The sequence below is a fragment of the Chelonia mydas genome, chromosome 10 (assembly GCF_015237465.2).
Source record: "Chelonia mydas isolate rCheMyd1 chromosome 10, rCheMyd1.pri.v2, whole genome shotgun sequence".
Taxonomy (NCBI): Eukaryota; Metazoa; Chordata; order Testudines; family Cheloniidae; genus Chelonia; species Chelonia mydas.
In genome coordinates, this window is record NC_051250.2 from 82314579 (window position 1) to 82330004 (window position 15426).

Sequence of the window (15426 nt, forward strand, 5' to 3'; positions counted from 1 at the left end):
GTAAAGTGACTCCGAGCTGCAGTGCCTGCAGTCATGGGAAATGCTCTCCTGTCTTCCCTGCATTTCGTGGAGCAAATATAAGCCCAGCAAGTGCATCCCCAGCTACCGCCGTTTCTGAGCATATATTTCTGAAAAGCGCCTGGAGGGGCGTTGAGGGCATGGTGCTGTGTAAAAGGGCGATGGCTGGCAGGGCTCACTGGATAAGTGAGTGGGGAGCTGGCAGTAGGCAGGGCTGGAGCACTGCACCACCAGCCCGGTTACTAACAATAACCAGATTTACAGAGTTGCACTCAGAGTGAGCACGGTGGCTGAGGCCTGTAGGTTCCCATTCTTTGAGCAGGAGGTAGCCAAACTCACCAGAAACTGGCCACAGGGGGAGAGCCGCAGCTTTATGGCCTAACCTCCTGGAAGCCCCTCTGCCCCTAATCCTCAGGGGTCAGGCTCTGGGGGGGCTGTGGGGAGCGATACTGGAGGATTGTTCGTGAGTAGCCCTCAGTGGGGGGTCCATAGCTGCTTAGGCTCCTGTGATGCTCCTCACAATTTCTCTGTGGCAGTGGTCCCCAAAGTGTGGGGTGCGCCCCTCTTGGGAGGCACAGAGCGCTGTTCAGGGGCACAGGGCCCAGGCCAGCCTCCACGGGGGGCAGGGAGCGAGTGCCACCCATCCCAGCTCCGCCCCCAGCTGCAGCTCCACCCCTCCCCCTGCTCCACCCAGCTGCAGCTCCACCCCTCCCCCTGCTCCACCCAGCTGCAGCTCCACCCCTCCCCCTGCTCCGCCCCCAGCTGCAGCTCCACCCCTCCCCCTGCTCCACCCATCCCAGCTCCGCCCCCAGCTGCAGCTCCACCCCTCCCCCTGCTCCACCCAGCTGCAGCTCCACCCCTCCCCCTGCTCCGCCCCCAGCTGCAGCTCCACCCCTCCCCCTGCTCCACCCATCCCAGCTCCGCCCCCAGCTGCAGCTCCACCCCTCCCCCTGCTCCGCCCCCAGCTGCAGCTCCACCCCTCCCCCTGCTCCGCCCCCAGCTGCAGCTCCACCCCTCCCCCTGCTCCGCCCCCAGCTGCAGCTCCACCCCTCCCCCTGCTCCACCCAGCCCAGCTCCGCCCCCAGCTGCAGCTCCACCCCTCCCCCTGCTCCACCCATCCCAGCTCCGCCCCCAGCTGCAGCTCCACCCCTCCCCCTGCTCCGCCCCCAGCTGCAGCTCCACCCCTCCCCCTGCTCCACCCAGCCCAGCTCCGCCCCCAGCTGCAGCTCCACCCCTCCCCCTGCGCCACCCATCCCAGCTCCGCCCCCAGCTGCAGCTCCACCCCTCCCCCTGCTCCGCCCCCAGCTGCAGCTCCACCCCTCCCCCTGCTCCGCCCCCAGCTGCAGCTCCACCCCTCCCCCTGCTCCGCCCCCAGCTGCAGCTCCACCCCTCCCCCTGCGCCACCCCCAGCTGCAGCTCCACCCCTCCCCCTGCTCCGCCCCCAGCTGCAGCTCCGCCCCTCCCCCTGCTCCACCCAGCCCAGCTCCGCCCCCAGCTGCAGCTCCACGTCGCCCCCTGCTGCACCGCAGCCCAGCTCCGCCCGCAGCCCAGCTCTGCCCTCGTTCCCTCTCCACCCCAGGCCAACTCTCCCTCTAGCCCCAGCTCCTTCCCCATCCCCAGTTCCGCCCCCAGCTTCGCCTTCAGCCCAAGCTCCTCTGCTGAGCCGACTGTGCAGTAACGGGGGGCACGGACAGATTCCAGGACTGGTAAGGGGGGCGTGATGGGCAAGGTTTGGGCACCGCTGCTCTATGGAACGTGGGGCAACCCCAGGTGCGATATCAGGGTTCGGATAGAACAGTGATGAGGGTCACGGTATGTACCTCCAAGGGATGTGGGGGGCGGTATACACAGCCCTGCCAATGAACCAGTGCGCTGGAGACTCGTGATGTTCCCTGCTCCCATGTGGGCTTGTCCTGTATTGGGGATCTTATGGCCTTTAATGACTGCCACAGTGTCTGGGATTTTTGTGCGGGATTGTCAGCTGTTCTCAAACCCACTGTGTTATTTGCCTGAGGTCGCCCCATGGCACTGTGCCGTTCTCTAATTACACTCCGAAGCTCTTGTTTGTAGAGGCATTTAGAGGTGATCTGTCCAATAAAAAATAATGCCCTAAATAGCTGGACCACACAGTGCCTACATGAGCCTATAATGCTGCAAGCATGATCATCTTTTGTCCAACTTTCACCCCAATAGCACCATCCCCCCCTGAGCTTGGCACAAGGAGTGTCTTGTGCTGAAGCCTGCCCGTGATTTCAAGAAGCAATTAGTACTGTCCATTGAGAGCTTTTTGATTAGAATGAAAAATGGCTTCATTTCTATGCACTGTGTGCCAATAGGAGGCCTTCCAGGTTTGATATTAAAAAAGTGAGAGCTTAGTGACAGCTGCAGTAATTGCTGATTATACGTGGTTATGAGGTTTTGAGGTAAGGCCAAAAATTCAGATCCAGATTCCGAGCTCCCCCAAGTTCCAGGGCGAGGAGATCCATAGGCCCGTCTCTGACGTTGTCTGTGCAATGAGTGAAAGATGCCAGCGGATGGCAGAATAACCCATCTGTGAGCACGGCTAGCCCGCAAAAGTCTCAGCTGTGTCAAGAAGGGGTAACAGTGTAGTGTGGTGTAAGAGGAGTAGCTCGGGGGAAGGCATGGTGATGGTCCTCTCTCACTTGCTGTGGTGTAGATTTGAAGCCAAAGGAAAGTCTGCACCTTCTTTTAAGTTCCTGTGCTGCCGAGACCCCAAACAGAGATCCGTGGATATTTGGTTGCAGTTACAATGTCAGGGTAAACGTTCACCAAGGAGCTGTCAGCAGCTGCCTGCTCTCATTCAGCAATCAAAGGGCTCTGGGCCTCTTTTGAGTTAACAACTACACTTCCCTCTTATGCGGAATTTTAAAAAGTAGCTTTGATTTTGATTTTGCATTTAAACAAAGTGGTATTGGCCAACGGAGTCGGATCTGAGTGGTGGTATATTGGCAACTATTAATTTTTTCCCCTTCATGGGTCCTTGGTGTACATGTTTTACACCCGGAGCTTTCACAGATGGCTGTCTCCAGGTGCAATATGCAGCCCTGTCGGTCCCAGGACATTAGAGAGACCAGGTGGTGAGGTCATATCTTTCATTGGAGCAGCTTCCTTTGCAGGAAGGTACCAGCTTTTGAGGTCTGTGTGTTACCTCATCTACCTTGTCTCTCTAGCAGTTACCTGATAGTTCTTAAATACCCCCAAAGGAATGGTCATGTTTTAAGTAACATGTCTAAAAACCAGATGCGACCCTCCTAATGTAACCATGACGTCCTATAGCATCAGTAAATGGCTGGGGCTCGAAGAGGTGGAACAATAGAGCCTCTAATTCGGGAGCTTTTGCAAATATTCAGCTGCTGCAGCTGAGGATAGAGAAATCCTCTTCTGTATTGGATGGAAATAGAGGTTACAGCTCATGACATCTCAGAAGATGGCTCGTTACATCCCCGGTCCAATCTTAACATTCCCCCCTCGTTGTTTGCTGAGATTATAACAAGTTGTTGGTTATGCATTGAATAAATTATATGCTATTTATTTAATTAGATCTAAAGATTTCAAAGCCAACTTATCTCAGGGGTGCATTAGCTGGTGTCGTTAGAGTGCCATACATTTTCTGCTAGTGCGACATGGCGTTCGAGCAGTCAGATGTGCTCCTTGTAAAACCCACCTGAGTTCTTTGCTTTCCTGTGTTTGCAGGGCCTGGGTAGTCCCTGGCTGAGCCTGTCTCGGAGACTGGCCAGAGGTGGAGACAGAGCCATCAAAGCGAATAGTTCTGGCCATTGTTAGGTGGCTATCTGCAGCCATTCTTCTCCTTTCTGTCTGTATCCAGACAGACCCCCCCCCAAATGAATTCGTACAGCAAACCCCATCCCACTAGCCAGGCCAACACATGGCGCTCAGACGTGTACAGGGCAGCTCCTTCTTTGTCAGAGCATTCGCACGGTGACAGCACTGTTATGAGCTATTTCAATGTGTCAGAAACATCAGGACTGTCTGTAATTCACACAGATCATCAGAAATTCCACTCCTTTAAACTCCTCCACAAACTCCTTTCCCCCAGATTCCTACTCTCAGCATTTCTCTCTGCTAACCCGCCATTTCTAGTCCCTCCATTTCTATTCCATACCAGCAGCCTAAACAACAAAAACTGGGATCTACCTCTGCCTGCCTACATCTGTCAGCATTCATAATCACTAATGCTAAGGTTTTGTCACAGATATTTTTAGTAACAGTCACGGACAGGTCACAGGCAAGAATGAAAAATTCACAGAAGCCCATTCCCTGTGACAAAATGGGGGGCTTGGGCAGCAGCGGCGGGGCTGGCAGTTCCAGGGTCCCCCTCCGCTGGCAGTTCCAAGCAGAGGGGGTCCCCCCTGCCTCCTGCAGCTGCCAGGAGTGGCGGGAGCAGCAGGGGTCTCGCCTGCGGCACCTGAGAGCTGCGGGGGTCCCCCCTGCCCCCTGCAGCGGCCAGGAGAAGCGGGAGCTATGGGGGTGACCCTGCTGCCCGTGGTGGCTGGCAGCGGTGGGGATCCTCCCTGCCGCCCGCCATGGCCAGGAGCTGTGGGGTTCCCCACAGCTCCCAGCCGGCGCTGGCTGGAGTCTCCGAGGTGTTTGGAAGTCACAGAATCCATGACTAAATTGCAGCCTTAATGATCATGAATGATAGACGAGGTGGTAGTTCATACTGTGATCACTGTCAGATGAGGAAACATATAGGGAACATTTTGAATGCTGATAATTCAGTCCGTCTGTTGTACGCAGAAGCACCTCACTGGGTCAGATTCTGCCTTCCATTAAGGCCACCTCGTATTTCTCTGAACCAAGAAATGTGGTCACGTACTAGAAAAGAAGGGAACTAGAGCCACGTGTTCAGAACGTTCCAGAACACCAGTTTCAAAACTGTCTGATTTTTACCAAACTTCCCAGCAAGCCTGTACCTTGAGATGACGTGCGGCATACAAAATTACAGTCAGATGAGGGTCTTTTTAAAGAAGTTAGGGCCAGTGTTCCCTTTGACTTTTTACACCCATGTGCGGAATGAATTTTGTTATGTGCACCCATATGGAGGTGATGAGTGGCGGGGGTGGGGCTGAAGGGTTCAGAGTGTGGGAGGGGGCTCGGCTGGGGCAGAGGGTTGGGGGGCGCGGGGGGGGGGTGAGGGCTCTGGCTGGAGGTGCGGGCTCTGAGGTGGGGCCGTGGATGAGAGATTTGGGGTGCAGGCTGCCCCAGGGTTGTGGGTGGGGAGAGAGGACTCCCCCCAGCCCTCTCTCGCCGCAGCAGCCCAGGGCTGGGGGAGAGGTGCCTTTCCCTGCCGCAGCAGCTCCAGCGGGGCCGGGGGAGAGGCACTTCTCCCCGCTGCGCGCCTGCGAGGCCCCTAATAGCCTGCTGCGCCAGGGAACTTAGGCTAGGGCGTGGGTTGAAAATCCAGTTTATAAAAGAAAGAAACCTCCAGTCTTACCTACACAGCGCCCACTGCTGCGCGTAATATTTTAAAAAATTGACGCATGTTTTTTTCCACAAGTGCCAAGACAATTAATGTTCCCTTCACTAGAGCCTAAACATTATGATTAAATTAAACTGCTGACTCGCACTGTCCATGACACTAGTCACTGCTTTTAAAAGTGTCCTGATTCTGGCCAGCTGGACCTTTTGTACGTGCTGCTCAGATCTGCGCAACAAACAAAAATTTAAAGGTTTTCAGGTTTAAGAAAGAGACTCGGTGATACGTGGGAGCTTTCTTCCTTGGTTAGCGCTAGACAGTAAATCAATAGTCCCACAGGACCGAGAGTTGTATTGTATTTTCTGCTCACAAATTCTGCTGGGCGAGTCGTGTTTTTTGTGCTCCTGCAGATTCCCGTCTATAGGCAGGATGTCACGGTCTAAATAAAGCTGCCAGGAACTGTTCTGTTGGCATAATTTAAGAGGGAAGATTCATTACCCCACCGTATTCAGGACTGAGTGTTGCTATTGACGTGTAAACTTTGCTGGCGCTGCAGCGTTTTGATGAGATCTTCTTGTGTTCCAGGATGTGTCAGGAAATGCGGCATTTTTGGCCTTCACTCCCTTTGGTTTTGTTGTTCTGCAGGGAAACAAGAGAATTCACTTCATCAAATGGTGAGTTCCCCCAATTTCAGCCTGTTCTAGTGTTTGTTTGTTAAGATGCCTTTATCAAGCGCTGGTAACTCGCTATATTATTTCTCTTGATTGCAACAATAAGAAATGTATCCAAAGGACGAGGATAAAGCATAGCGCTAGCTGTGTTTCCGCCAACATAGCAGTGGCATGTGATAAATAGTAGGCGTGCTACTTGAGCAGTAGGGTTAGATTTTGAAAAGAGCTCTGCATTGACCTAACTTCCCTCCCGTTGACATCAGGGGGAAAACTCCTACTGATGAAAATGGAAGCAGAGTTAAGCTAATACCAAGTGCATTTGAAAATCCCATTCACAGCGTCTTCTGTGAAGACGTTAAAATTCACTGGGGAGTATAAAAGCTACTAGTCCAACAAACGGCACTGACAAGTGGGATTGCTCTGGGTGTCCGTAAGCCTCTGACTGCCAGAAGCTGGGACTGGACAGCAGGGGATGGATCACTCGATGATTCCTGTTCTGTTCATTCCCTCTGGGGCACCTGGCGCTGGCCACGGTCGGCAGACAGGACACTGGGCTGGATGGACCTTGGGTCTGACCCAGTCTGGCCGTTCTGATGTTCTTACATTGTTATTGCCAAGAATAGTGGTTGGAATTCCCTGTTGGGAAAAAGAAGAGAGAGGCTAGTTTGGGATGGTTGGAGGAGCAAAACAAGAACATCACAGCTGTGTGAGGATAGTCCTGTGCCCATAAGGACGTTACCCCCGGGTTAACTGTTGCTAGCCATTTCATTTGTTAAAAACGTATTTAGAAATATTTATATTAATTGAGCCAGATTCCAGTCTCAATGATACTTATGTCAATTAGAATAACTCCTTTTAAATCTAGAGTCACTCCAGCTTTACCACAGTGTCACTGAGAGCTGACTGTCTCCAAGACCCCCTTATGTGAAGGGTTAGTCGGCGGGTGTGGACAGGTCATGAGCGTTAGTTGCATGTTCACTCCAAGCACAGTAACAAGCCACGTGTCTTTGAGTGTGTCGATAACTAGGAAGAGAACAAAAAGACCTCTCCTCCTTTCTCACCGATGAAGGTTTGAGGGGTGGCTTGTCCTGCAGTAGTCATGGAGATTGGGCTGTCTCTTGAGTGAGGGAGGTCACATTTTGGGCCTAGACTGCTTGTCAGAGACCCTTAAGCTTGTCTCACTGCCACCTTCCTGCTTTCTCTCTCAACCCCTTGATGTTTCTTCCCATGAAATGTCTGTCTCATACACCACTGTACTTTCTGCTTTGATGGCCTGATAGGCACTGTCCCATTTTTTAAATATTCTCTGGGTCATCTCCAGTCACAGGCACGAACATGTGTGTCTTGACCCTGGCATCTCATCAGTTGGCCTATTCTGCCCATTTGATATGTAAGATGTGCACCTTTGTAACAGCCTGTGGAAGGTGTTTATATCAGGGGACAATTTACAGCCAGTTCCATATACAGGTACCTACTTTCCACCTCATCCACAGTGTAAATGAGTCCATGTTTCTGCACCCTCAATATGTGCAGTGGGCAAAATTCCCCTCAGGGCAGAGGGCCTGCCCTTTGTATCACTGGCAGCAGCCTCTCCTAGGACCTTAGAGGAAATCCTGCATTTCTCTTTGCAGCCTGGGTAGCAGAACTGATGCATTTCCACTGTGCATTTGGCCGGCTGAGCAGGGTTTTTAGAATGCAGCTGAGAGGGAGCAGAGTCCCCTGTATTGGGCCAGAGGATTTGCTGCTATGCCAGGGCCCCTGGTGCATTCCCAAACCAAGTGAGAATCTAGTGTTGGGGAAGAGGAGTTCTTCCTGCTTGCCCCGGCATAGACCCCCTAGTGGCCAGCTGAGCGACTCCTGCTGGGGAGAAGGTTTGTCCTTTGCTAGGCAATTGAACTGGGGCTTAAGAGGCAGATTTTTGAAGGCATTGAGTATCTTAAGGATGCAGATAGGTACCTCCTGGGATTTTCCTGGCTGGGGTGAATTTCACACCATACACATGAAAGAAAGAAACACATTTGGGATGCTGCCAAACGGAACCTCACCAGGAACAAAGATCATCTCCTCACATCCATAAACCCCAGTGCGCATTAGCCCGATTGCACTAGTATTTTGTGCATGATTCCTGACTGCTCATGCGATGATCTAACTGCAAGGTGTTCCAGTGGTGACCAGACAGCTCTGCAGCGTGATGGTGAGTTGGCCATGTTCACGCAGCACTTTGCACATGGGACGTGCTTGATATCGTTCTTACTGCCCTCTTATTTCGTGTATTTATAAAATCAGAGTATATTTCTTAATAATAATGTCATGCTGTTTTACTGAGGCTCAGTACGGCCTCTTCAGTGATTACAAATTCACATGATTTAAAAGGAACAATAAATCTAATAGGGAGCCTATTGCAACATGTTTCCTTTATATGGAGGAGGCTAAATTCTGCCGTAAATTACGGTTGTGCACTGGGTAGTGTGCATTTCCTAGACGCTTTCAGAATCTCCCTTCCCCATTCTCTGTCTTGTGCAAAGATCATAGTAACTGTTTGTCAGCTGCATCAGTCAACTGGTGGCAGAGTAGGAGGCTTGGTTGACTATTTATGAACATGGCATGGGTCTATGGTTATGGGATTATTCGAAGGTGCCTGGATGGTTAGTAATAATTATGTGATGGGGTCTGACTGTGTGGGACTCATGCTCAGCATGTGTTCAGCCTGGGATCTGGGCACATCTCTTTTTCTGGCAGGTTTTGCTTCCCCCTTTCACCCGCCTCCTCCTCTCCCCAAAAGGAGAGTTTGTGTAACTTGCTCTTTTCATCCCCCCACAAGGAGAAATATACAAGTGTTTCCCCTGCCGAGAGTAACTGCATATTTTAGTGTATGGTACACAGCAGCTCGCCTATATATGCCATGATACACGGGGCATGTGAGGACAGGACATGGGAATCTAAGTGAAATGAATTTGCCAATTAACTGTTAGTTGTAAATTCCTTTTAGATTGTCTCTCCCTTTAGGGTGAGGAGTTTATTCTGTTCCACTTTGGCCCCACAGCTGAAACCATGTTTGAAGAACCGATTCAAAGCATTGTTTTAAACGGGTTTGAGCTAATTAGGCTTAGAGATGGTTTGGCCACTGTGCATGAATGGGGCCAAACTGTGACTAGACAGAGGCTAAATTGTTGTGCCCCAACTTTATTTAAACCCACATAGGCTCCATGTACCCTGGCCAGGAATTAGCTTGAACTGGTTTAACATTGTGTGGGTTAAACTGGTTAATCTCACTGGAGAGAGCTGGGGCACTTCAGGGCACCCTGACCGTGACTGTTCGTTAACGAAAACAGGCTCAGTCTTTTTAGCCTTTCCTTTATGAGAACTTTTCTTAAAATGTGGGATCATCATTGGTTAAAACCTTTCTGCAGAGCTGCCCAGTGTTGGTGATGGCAGTGAGCTTACACTGTGGCTGGTCTCAAAAATGGGGCTTCTTGCCAGCTTAACCCTTTAGATACTCTACAGATCTATAGGGCTTACCCTGCATTTCTTGCACATCGAGCATTTCCATTGATTTCAATGGGCATTGTGGATGCAGGATTGGGTTCATGCAGTGTGCACCTGTGGGTTTTTAAAGATTCCAGCAATTGATGACTCCCACAAATTGCATGCGTATTTTCTGTATTTGCAAAGCCCTATGTTAGCATGTGTAGACAGACGACTGCACACACAAATCCTGGTAATGAGGTTTGTGAATGCATGGTTAGACATGCAGTTACCCGGGTTGTGCACATAAGCGGTTTTGCTAGTGCAAAAGGTACATTTTGCCTGGTTGGCCTGTTGCATGAGCCACTGGAAGTGGGTCACAAACATAGAATATTCATGCTCTTAAGCATTAATTGGTAAGCAGTCTGGAAAATGCCATAAACAGAAATGAAAATGCAATGTAAATGCAAACCCCACGTACCTCATAGGTACACACAGTATCTGTTAAACGGAGGAAGTCTCTTGGCAGATGGATATTTCTGCTGCAGAAAAAGAGAAAGTCCTCTTAAATGCTGCCCGTAAGTTAACTCTAGGCGTTCTGAACTCTGCCCTCTCCAGGGCAATGGTATTTTCCTTTGAAAGGGTGACTAAAACCAAACGCAGTGTTCTAGCTAAGATCTAACCCATGCAATGTACAGTTACAGTATCACTTCTCTTGCTTTGTATTCTATCCCACTGTTGATGCATCCCAGTATCCTGTTTGCCTTTTTTACTGCAGCCACACACTGGGCTGATGGCTTCAAGGATTTTTCTACAATAACCCCTAAACCCCTTTCCCGGTCAGTACGCTGCATGACTGTTCCATGTAATATGTACTCTCTATATTTGGTTTGTTGCCCCAGACTTATTATTTTTTACATTTGTCTACATTAAACTGCATTGTCCATGTATTGGCCCAGTCACCTGAAAGACCCCCCAGACCCTCTGAATCTGGTTGCATTGTTCCTCATTCTTCGCTGTATCTCAAATTTTGGCCTCATCAGCTCAGTGTGGTATCTTACATTTGATATTTTCATCCAGATAATGCACATATATAAGCAAAGTTCTCAGACGACTCCTGGACGTTCCCCTGCGAGTCACATTCCATCGCGAGATGTTCCCCTTTCCAGCCACTGTCTTTGAGCCAGGAGTCCTCTTGTCACTATGTTACACTTCGGACGAACTGAAAAATATGGCTTTGAGGCTTTTCCAACTACTGTTCTGAAAATAGTCGATTGATTAACTTTGCGTTTCATACAAACAATTTGGCTTAATTTGTGCATATTACCGGATCCAATTCCACTGTGTGTGGGTTCTGCATTAATGACAGTGATATGGGTGATGAGCAACATGTGTGTTACATACGTGGTTTTGTAATTTTAGGAACGAGGTAGCCAAAATGAAATTCGAAGGAAAGACATTCTGTTTATATGTAAGTCAGAAAGAGGTGAGTGGATTTTCTCATCATGTCAGGGCTCACTAGGTACAGTCTTTACTTCTGCCTCAAATATTAAACATTTGCTATTGTGCCTGGTAGAAAAAATAAACACAGCTCCAGAAGTCTGTTACCGAACTAAGATGCTGCATTTAATCCTAGAATCAGAGAAGCGTAGGACTGGAAGGGACCTCAGAAGGTCATCTAGTCCAGTCCCCTGCACTCAAGGCAGGACTAAGTAATAACTACTTTATTCCTGCTTTTGCAGCCTTCTCCTGTAATCACACAGTTAAGGTCTGATCTCTATTGGCTCCAAGGAAAGCAGGATCCAGCCCTTAGTTACAAAATAAAAATGAAGGTTATGACATGTATTTAAAAAATGTACACAAATCTGGCAGTGGCAAACAAAATGGCCTTTCAGACCAATGACAGCCCTTTGACATTCAGGTGTACGCATGCTGGGTTCCAAACCAGTGCAGTCAAGTGCCAATACTTTATTGGTCGGGCATCAGTATGTAACCCTTCTGCCCGTCAGAGTTGGCAGCAACAAGGGCCGGGTTCAGTATCTAGGGGTTCCGTTCCAATAACACAATGCAAACCGGCTCGAGCCCCCACCCAGTGACAAATATATACCACCACCACCCCGGGCGCCTCTAAGAGGGAATACAACCCCTCTCGCAAGCACAGAGTCTGAGTGTAGCAAAAGCCTTTTAATAACAGAGAGAAACAATGTGGCATTATGTTGGGGAGACACCACCAACAGGATTCCTAACACAACCCATGAGCAAAAACCCATCCCAAGCAAATTGGGTCGTGTCCTTTCCCTTGGGTTCTTGAGTCCAGCAACCCGAAATCACCCAAAGTCCCAAAAGTCCAATGACCCAAAAGTCTCTGTCCCTGGTCAGTGCAGCCCCAGAGTTTGAAAGTTTATCTGCAGAGTTTTACCTCCCAGGCTGGGTGGAAATGGGGGGGCTTAAGGGGCACCTTACATGGTCCAAAGCTGACTGCTCTGCCTCTCCATGGGCCTCCACTCTGCTCTGCCAGCCGTCCCACAAACTGCTTCGCTCCACCAGCTGTCCGGTGAGCTGCTTCAGCCATCCGGCAATATATCTTCAGCCCCCCCTCACTACTTAACACAACACTCAGTGATTTCAGCTCTTAGTAATTTTAGCTCTTTAGTGATTTCAGCTTGTAGTAGGGGAGCCTCAGTGCTGGTGCACTATTGGCCCAAAGTGAATTCAGCTCAGCAGCCTGTGACTAGACTCCTAATGGAATCAAAACTAGCTCTGATATTCCACAGTGGAGAGAGGAGAAGGTGCAACTGGCATTTAGGGCCCTCACCAGAGGTCCATGCCACCAGGTGTATCGCTTCTCGGCTCTATGAGCTAAGATCAAGCGTAAGTAGTCTCTTGGCCTTGAGATGAGTATCTTGATGTTTTTGGTCTTTTGGCCTTGAGATGAAAACCTTGTCTGTGTCTCTTGGACCTTGAAGTGAAAAAATTATCTGAGTTATACCTGTCCCCAGCCTCTCTCAATTCACTAGGTTTTGGAACCCATGTCCCTTGTCTAGTGAGTGCTACTTAGTTGATGGCGAGTCCCTCCGTCATAAAACAGTTCCACTGTCCTTGATTCACATAATCAGGGTAACAACACTTTATTCTTCCTGCCCCAATAATAGAGAAACTGGGGATCCCATAGCAGCCAAAGTGACCATTTGGGCTGCTGTGGGCTCATGCTAGGTGGGGTGGGTGTGCCTATGCAAACAAAATCAGCCCCTGAAGTTCTTTTCCACAACTTGCCACAATTCGCCACCAGATGTCAGGGTAGAGCTCATCCTGACTCTGCTTACGTATACAAGGGTCAGAACATTCAGGTATCTCTTGGAGGGCATCCAGTTCAATATCTATATCATCTGCTCAGGACAGGGCTTCACACTGCATGTCGGGGGCGTTATTTCTCAGGGCCACATGTTAGCCCTGCCCATCCCCCAGTCGGACCTGGTTATCTAAATGAGTGTGCACACTTCGATTTTGAAACGGGTTAAGTACGGTACAGCACATGAAAGAGAGTTAGCTAATCCCTGTGAATTTTTAAAATATATATTTTTGGATACACAGGAATATGGATGAACCAAGCATCAGTTGATTGGGTCTTTACCAGTGGAAATCGGACATATTTCCAGTAGGATCAGTCAGTCAGATACATGCTTCCATGTATTGTGGTGATTCTTGAAGGTTTGCTGTGTAATAAATGAGCTGCTTTAGTTTCAGCTGCCCTGCAGATTGTAAATATGCCGCCTGCTAACCACACTCAGTTGTTTCCATGTGGAATTTTTTGTAGGAAAAGAAAATTGCTCTTACTTATTTTGCTCCAACACCAGAAGCGTGCAAGCATCTCTGGAAATGTGGGATAGAAAACCAAGCTTTTTACAAGTAAGTACAAAGATTATTAGGAGTTTTTAATTTTTTGTACTGTATGTTTTCTGTGGGCAGGTACAACCCACATAGCAACAGGCCTTGTATGAACATGTGATTTACAGCATCAAGGCAGCACAGAATCCGATCCAGATCCAAACCAGCTCCTTCCATGCCTCCACCCAGGTCACTCACCTCCCTCTGCTAAGGCCTGGAGGAAAGGAGCCCTGCTCTACTAGATCTTAGCAGATTTCAGAGGGGTTTCCATAGCTGTGTCTTTTTTTTTTATGTGGGTGAGTGGTTAGCCTGACACACAACCCCATAGGTCCATGGCTCCTTATTCAATCCATTTGGAACAGCTCCTGCTGTGTATGGGGTTCCCTCATCCGCCACCTGAGGGACACGCTGGTAGCTTAGGATGCCTCAGGCAAAATGTATTCTTGGACAAGCTTTAGACCTGGTGGAAGACAGAAAAGAGGTGGACAACAGATGACGTATACAAATACCATGTTGCTGTCATAGAAATAGACTGTAATGGAGCAAGGAACGTGGCCCTCGACAGACGGACGTGGACAACCTGGGTTGCCTCATGTGTCACAGGGCACGAGAGCATCTAATTAAAAAAAAAATAACGATTAGCAGGTCTGCCATCTGCCGTGGGTGCCTACGCACCAGACTGGGAGCCTCCCTGCCCCCTTCCTGGTCCTGGAATGCAGCCAAGTGCTTAGCATTTAAAACTTCCACGGCTAATTGCTTAGCCGTAAAAGTTTAAGCAGGAAATTAAAACTTTAATTGTTTGGAGATTAAAACTTTAACACTAAACAGCTGATAGAGACCAAGTCTGGCCTGGCTGCTCCCCGCCCCCCCCATCATCACGACAAAGGATGCCTGGGTCAAATCTGAGCAGCGCTGTGCCCCCCTGGAGTGGGGATCTGAGCCCCCTGCCCTGCAGGACCGGAGCTACAGGAGCCGCCAGCGGAGAGCAGGCACTGCAACCCCCCAGCCCATGTCCTCCCACCCCCCCGGGGGCAGGACCCAACTTCCCGGCTTCCCAGGGGACCCTTTGACACATTCCGGCAACCCAGTTTGGGGTCACGACCCATGCGTTGCTAGAGCCTGCCTTTGAGTGCTCAGCAACAGCAAATACAGCGCTAAACCTCACCAGTGCAGAGAGATCAGGCACGTCGATGGGCCAGATCCACAGCATGCCAGAGGTGTGCCCCGCACACCTGGAGACAGGGGCTGGGGCTTCAGTGACTCCAAGCCACTGAGCATGGGGGTGCTGGTGGGTGGACCGGCCCCTGGCACAAAGTGAAACAGCTTCCCTTTCCCCGCTCCACTAGCTGGGATCTCCAGAGCCCAGCACACCCTGGGTCCCCACCCCTACTCTCTGCTATCCAAGACATCTCCAGTAGTAGAAGAGTCCTCATTTCCTGCCCGACGGTCGCTTTAAGCCCAGCACCACGAAGGGTCTTGGAAGGACAGAGAATCGGGCCCATGGCGTCTCTCTTTTTTGTATTGAGTTTATGTATCAGAAAGTTTGAGGCATCTAATGCAAATGCAGCTCAGAGGGAAGAACTGAAAGAAACATGTTCCTGACCATGATCGGACACTTCAAGCCCTTCTCCCTTCTGAATAGGGAAGGAAGGATGGTCTAGGGAGCAGAGCACTAGCCTGGGACTTCAGAAACCCGGGGTCAGTTCCCAATTCTGCCAGACTTCCTGTCTGACCGTGAGCAAGTCACTTAATCTTTCTGTGCCTCAGTTCCCATCTGTACTATAGGGAGCGGCAGGGTCTTGTGAGGATAAAATCCATTAAAGATTGTGAGGCCCTCAGCTGTTACGGTGATGAGCCATATCAGTCCCCCGCCAAATAGAACAGCCTTTAATGTACAGACCTAGTCTCGGGTGGGGGTTTAATGCTCGT

At 50.1% G+C, this 15426-nt stretch overlaps 1 protein-coding gene and 1 long non-coding RNA gene across 8 annotated transcripts in view; one reads left to right on the forward strand and one right to left on the reverse strand.

The window, feature by feature from the left end:
• FRMD5 (FERM domain containing 5) overlaps nucleotides 1-15426 on the forward strand; it is a 319313-nt gene that overhangs the window by 256479 nt on the left and 47408 nt on the right. For 4 of the 7 annotated variants that reach the window (XM_043523262.1, XM_037910121.2, XM_043523261.1 and 1 more), the window contains exons 8-10: nucleotides 6062-6150; nucleotides 11035-11098; nucleotides 13427-13518. In XM_043523262.1, the coding sequence (XP_043379197.1) occupies nucleotides 6062-6150; nucleotides 11035-11098; nucleotides 13427-13518 (245 nt within the window). Of the gene's footprint in view, nucleotides 1-6061; nucleotides 6151-10390; nucleotides 10452-11034; nucleotides 11099-13426; nucleotides 13519-15426 lie in introns of those variants that run through there. The other 3 variants (XM_037910124.2, XM_037910122.2, XM_037910126.2) reach the window with 2 other exon arrangements.
• On the reverse strand, nucleotides 5491-11879 carry LOC119567157. Its single transcript, XR_005226976.2, has 3 exons — nucleotides 10094-11879; nucleotides 6555-6783; nucleotides 5491-6115 (listed from the first exon to the last, which is right to left on the reverse strand). It is a non-coding gene; the product is annotated as an uncharacterized LOC119567157 (long non-coding RNA).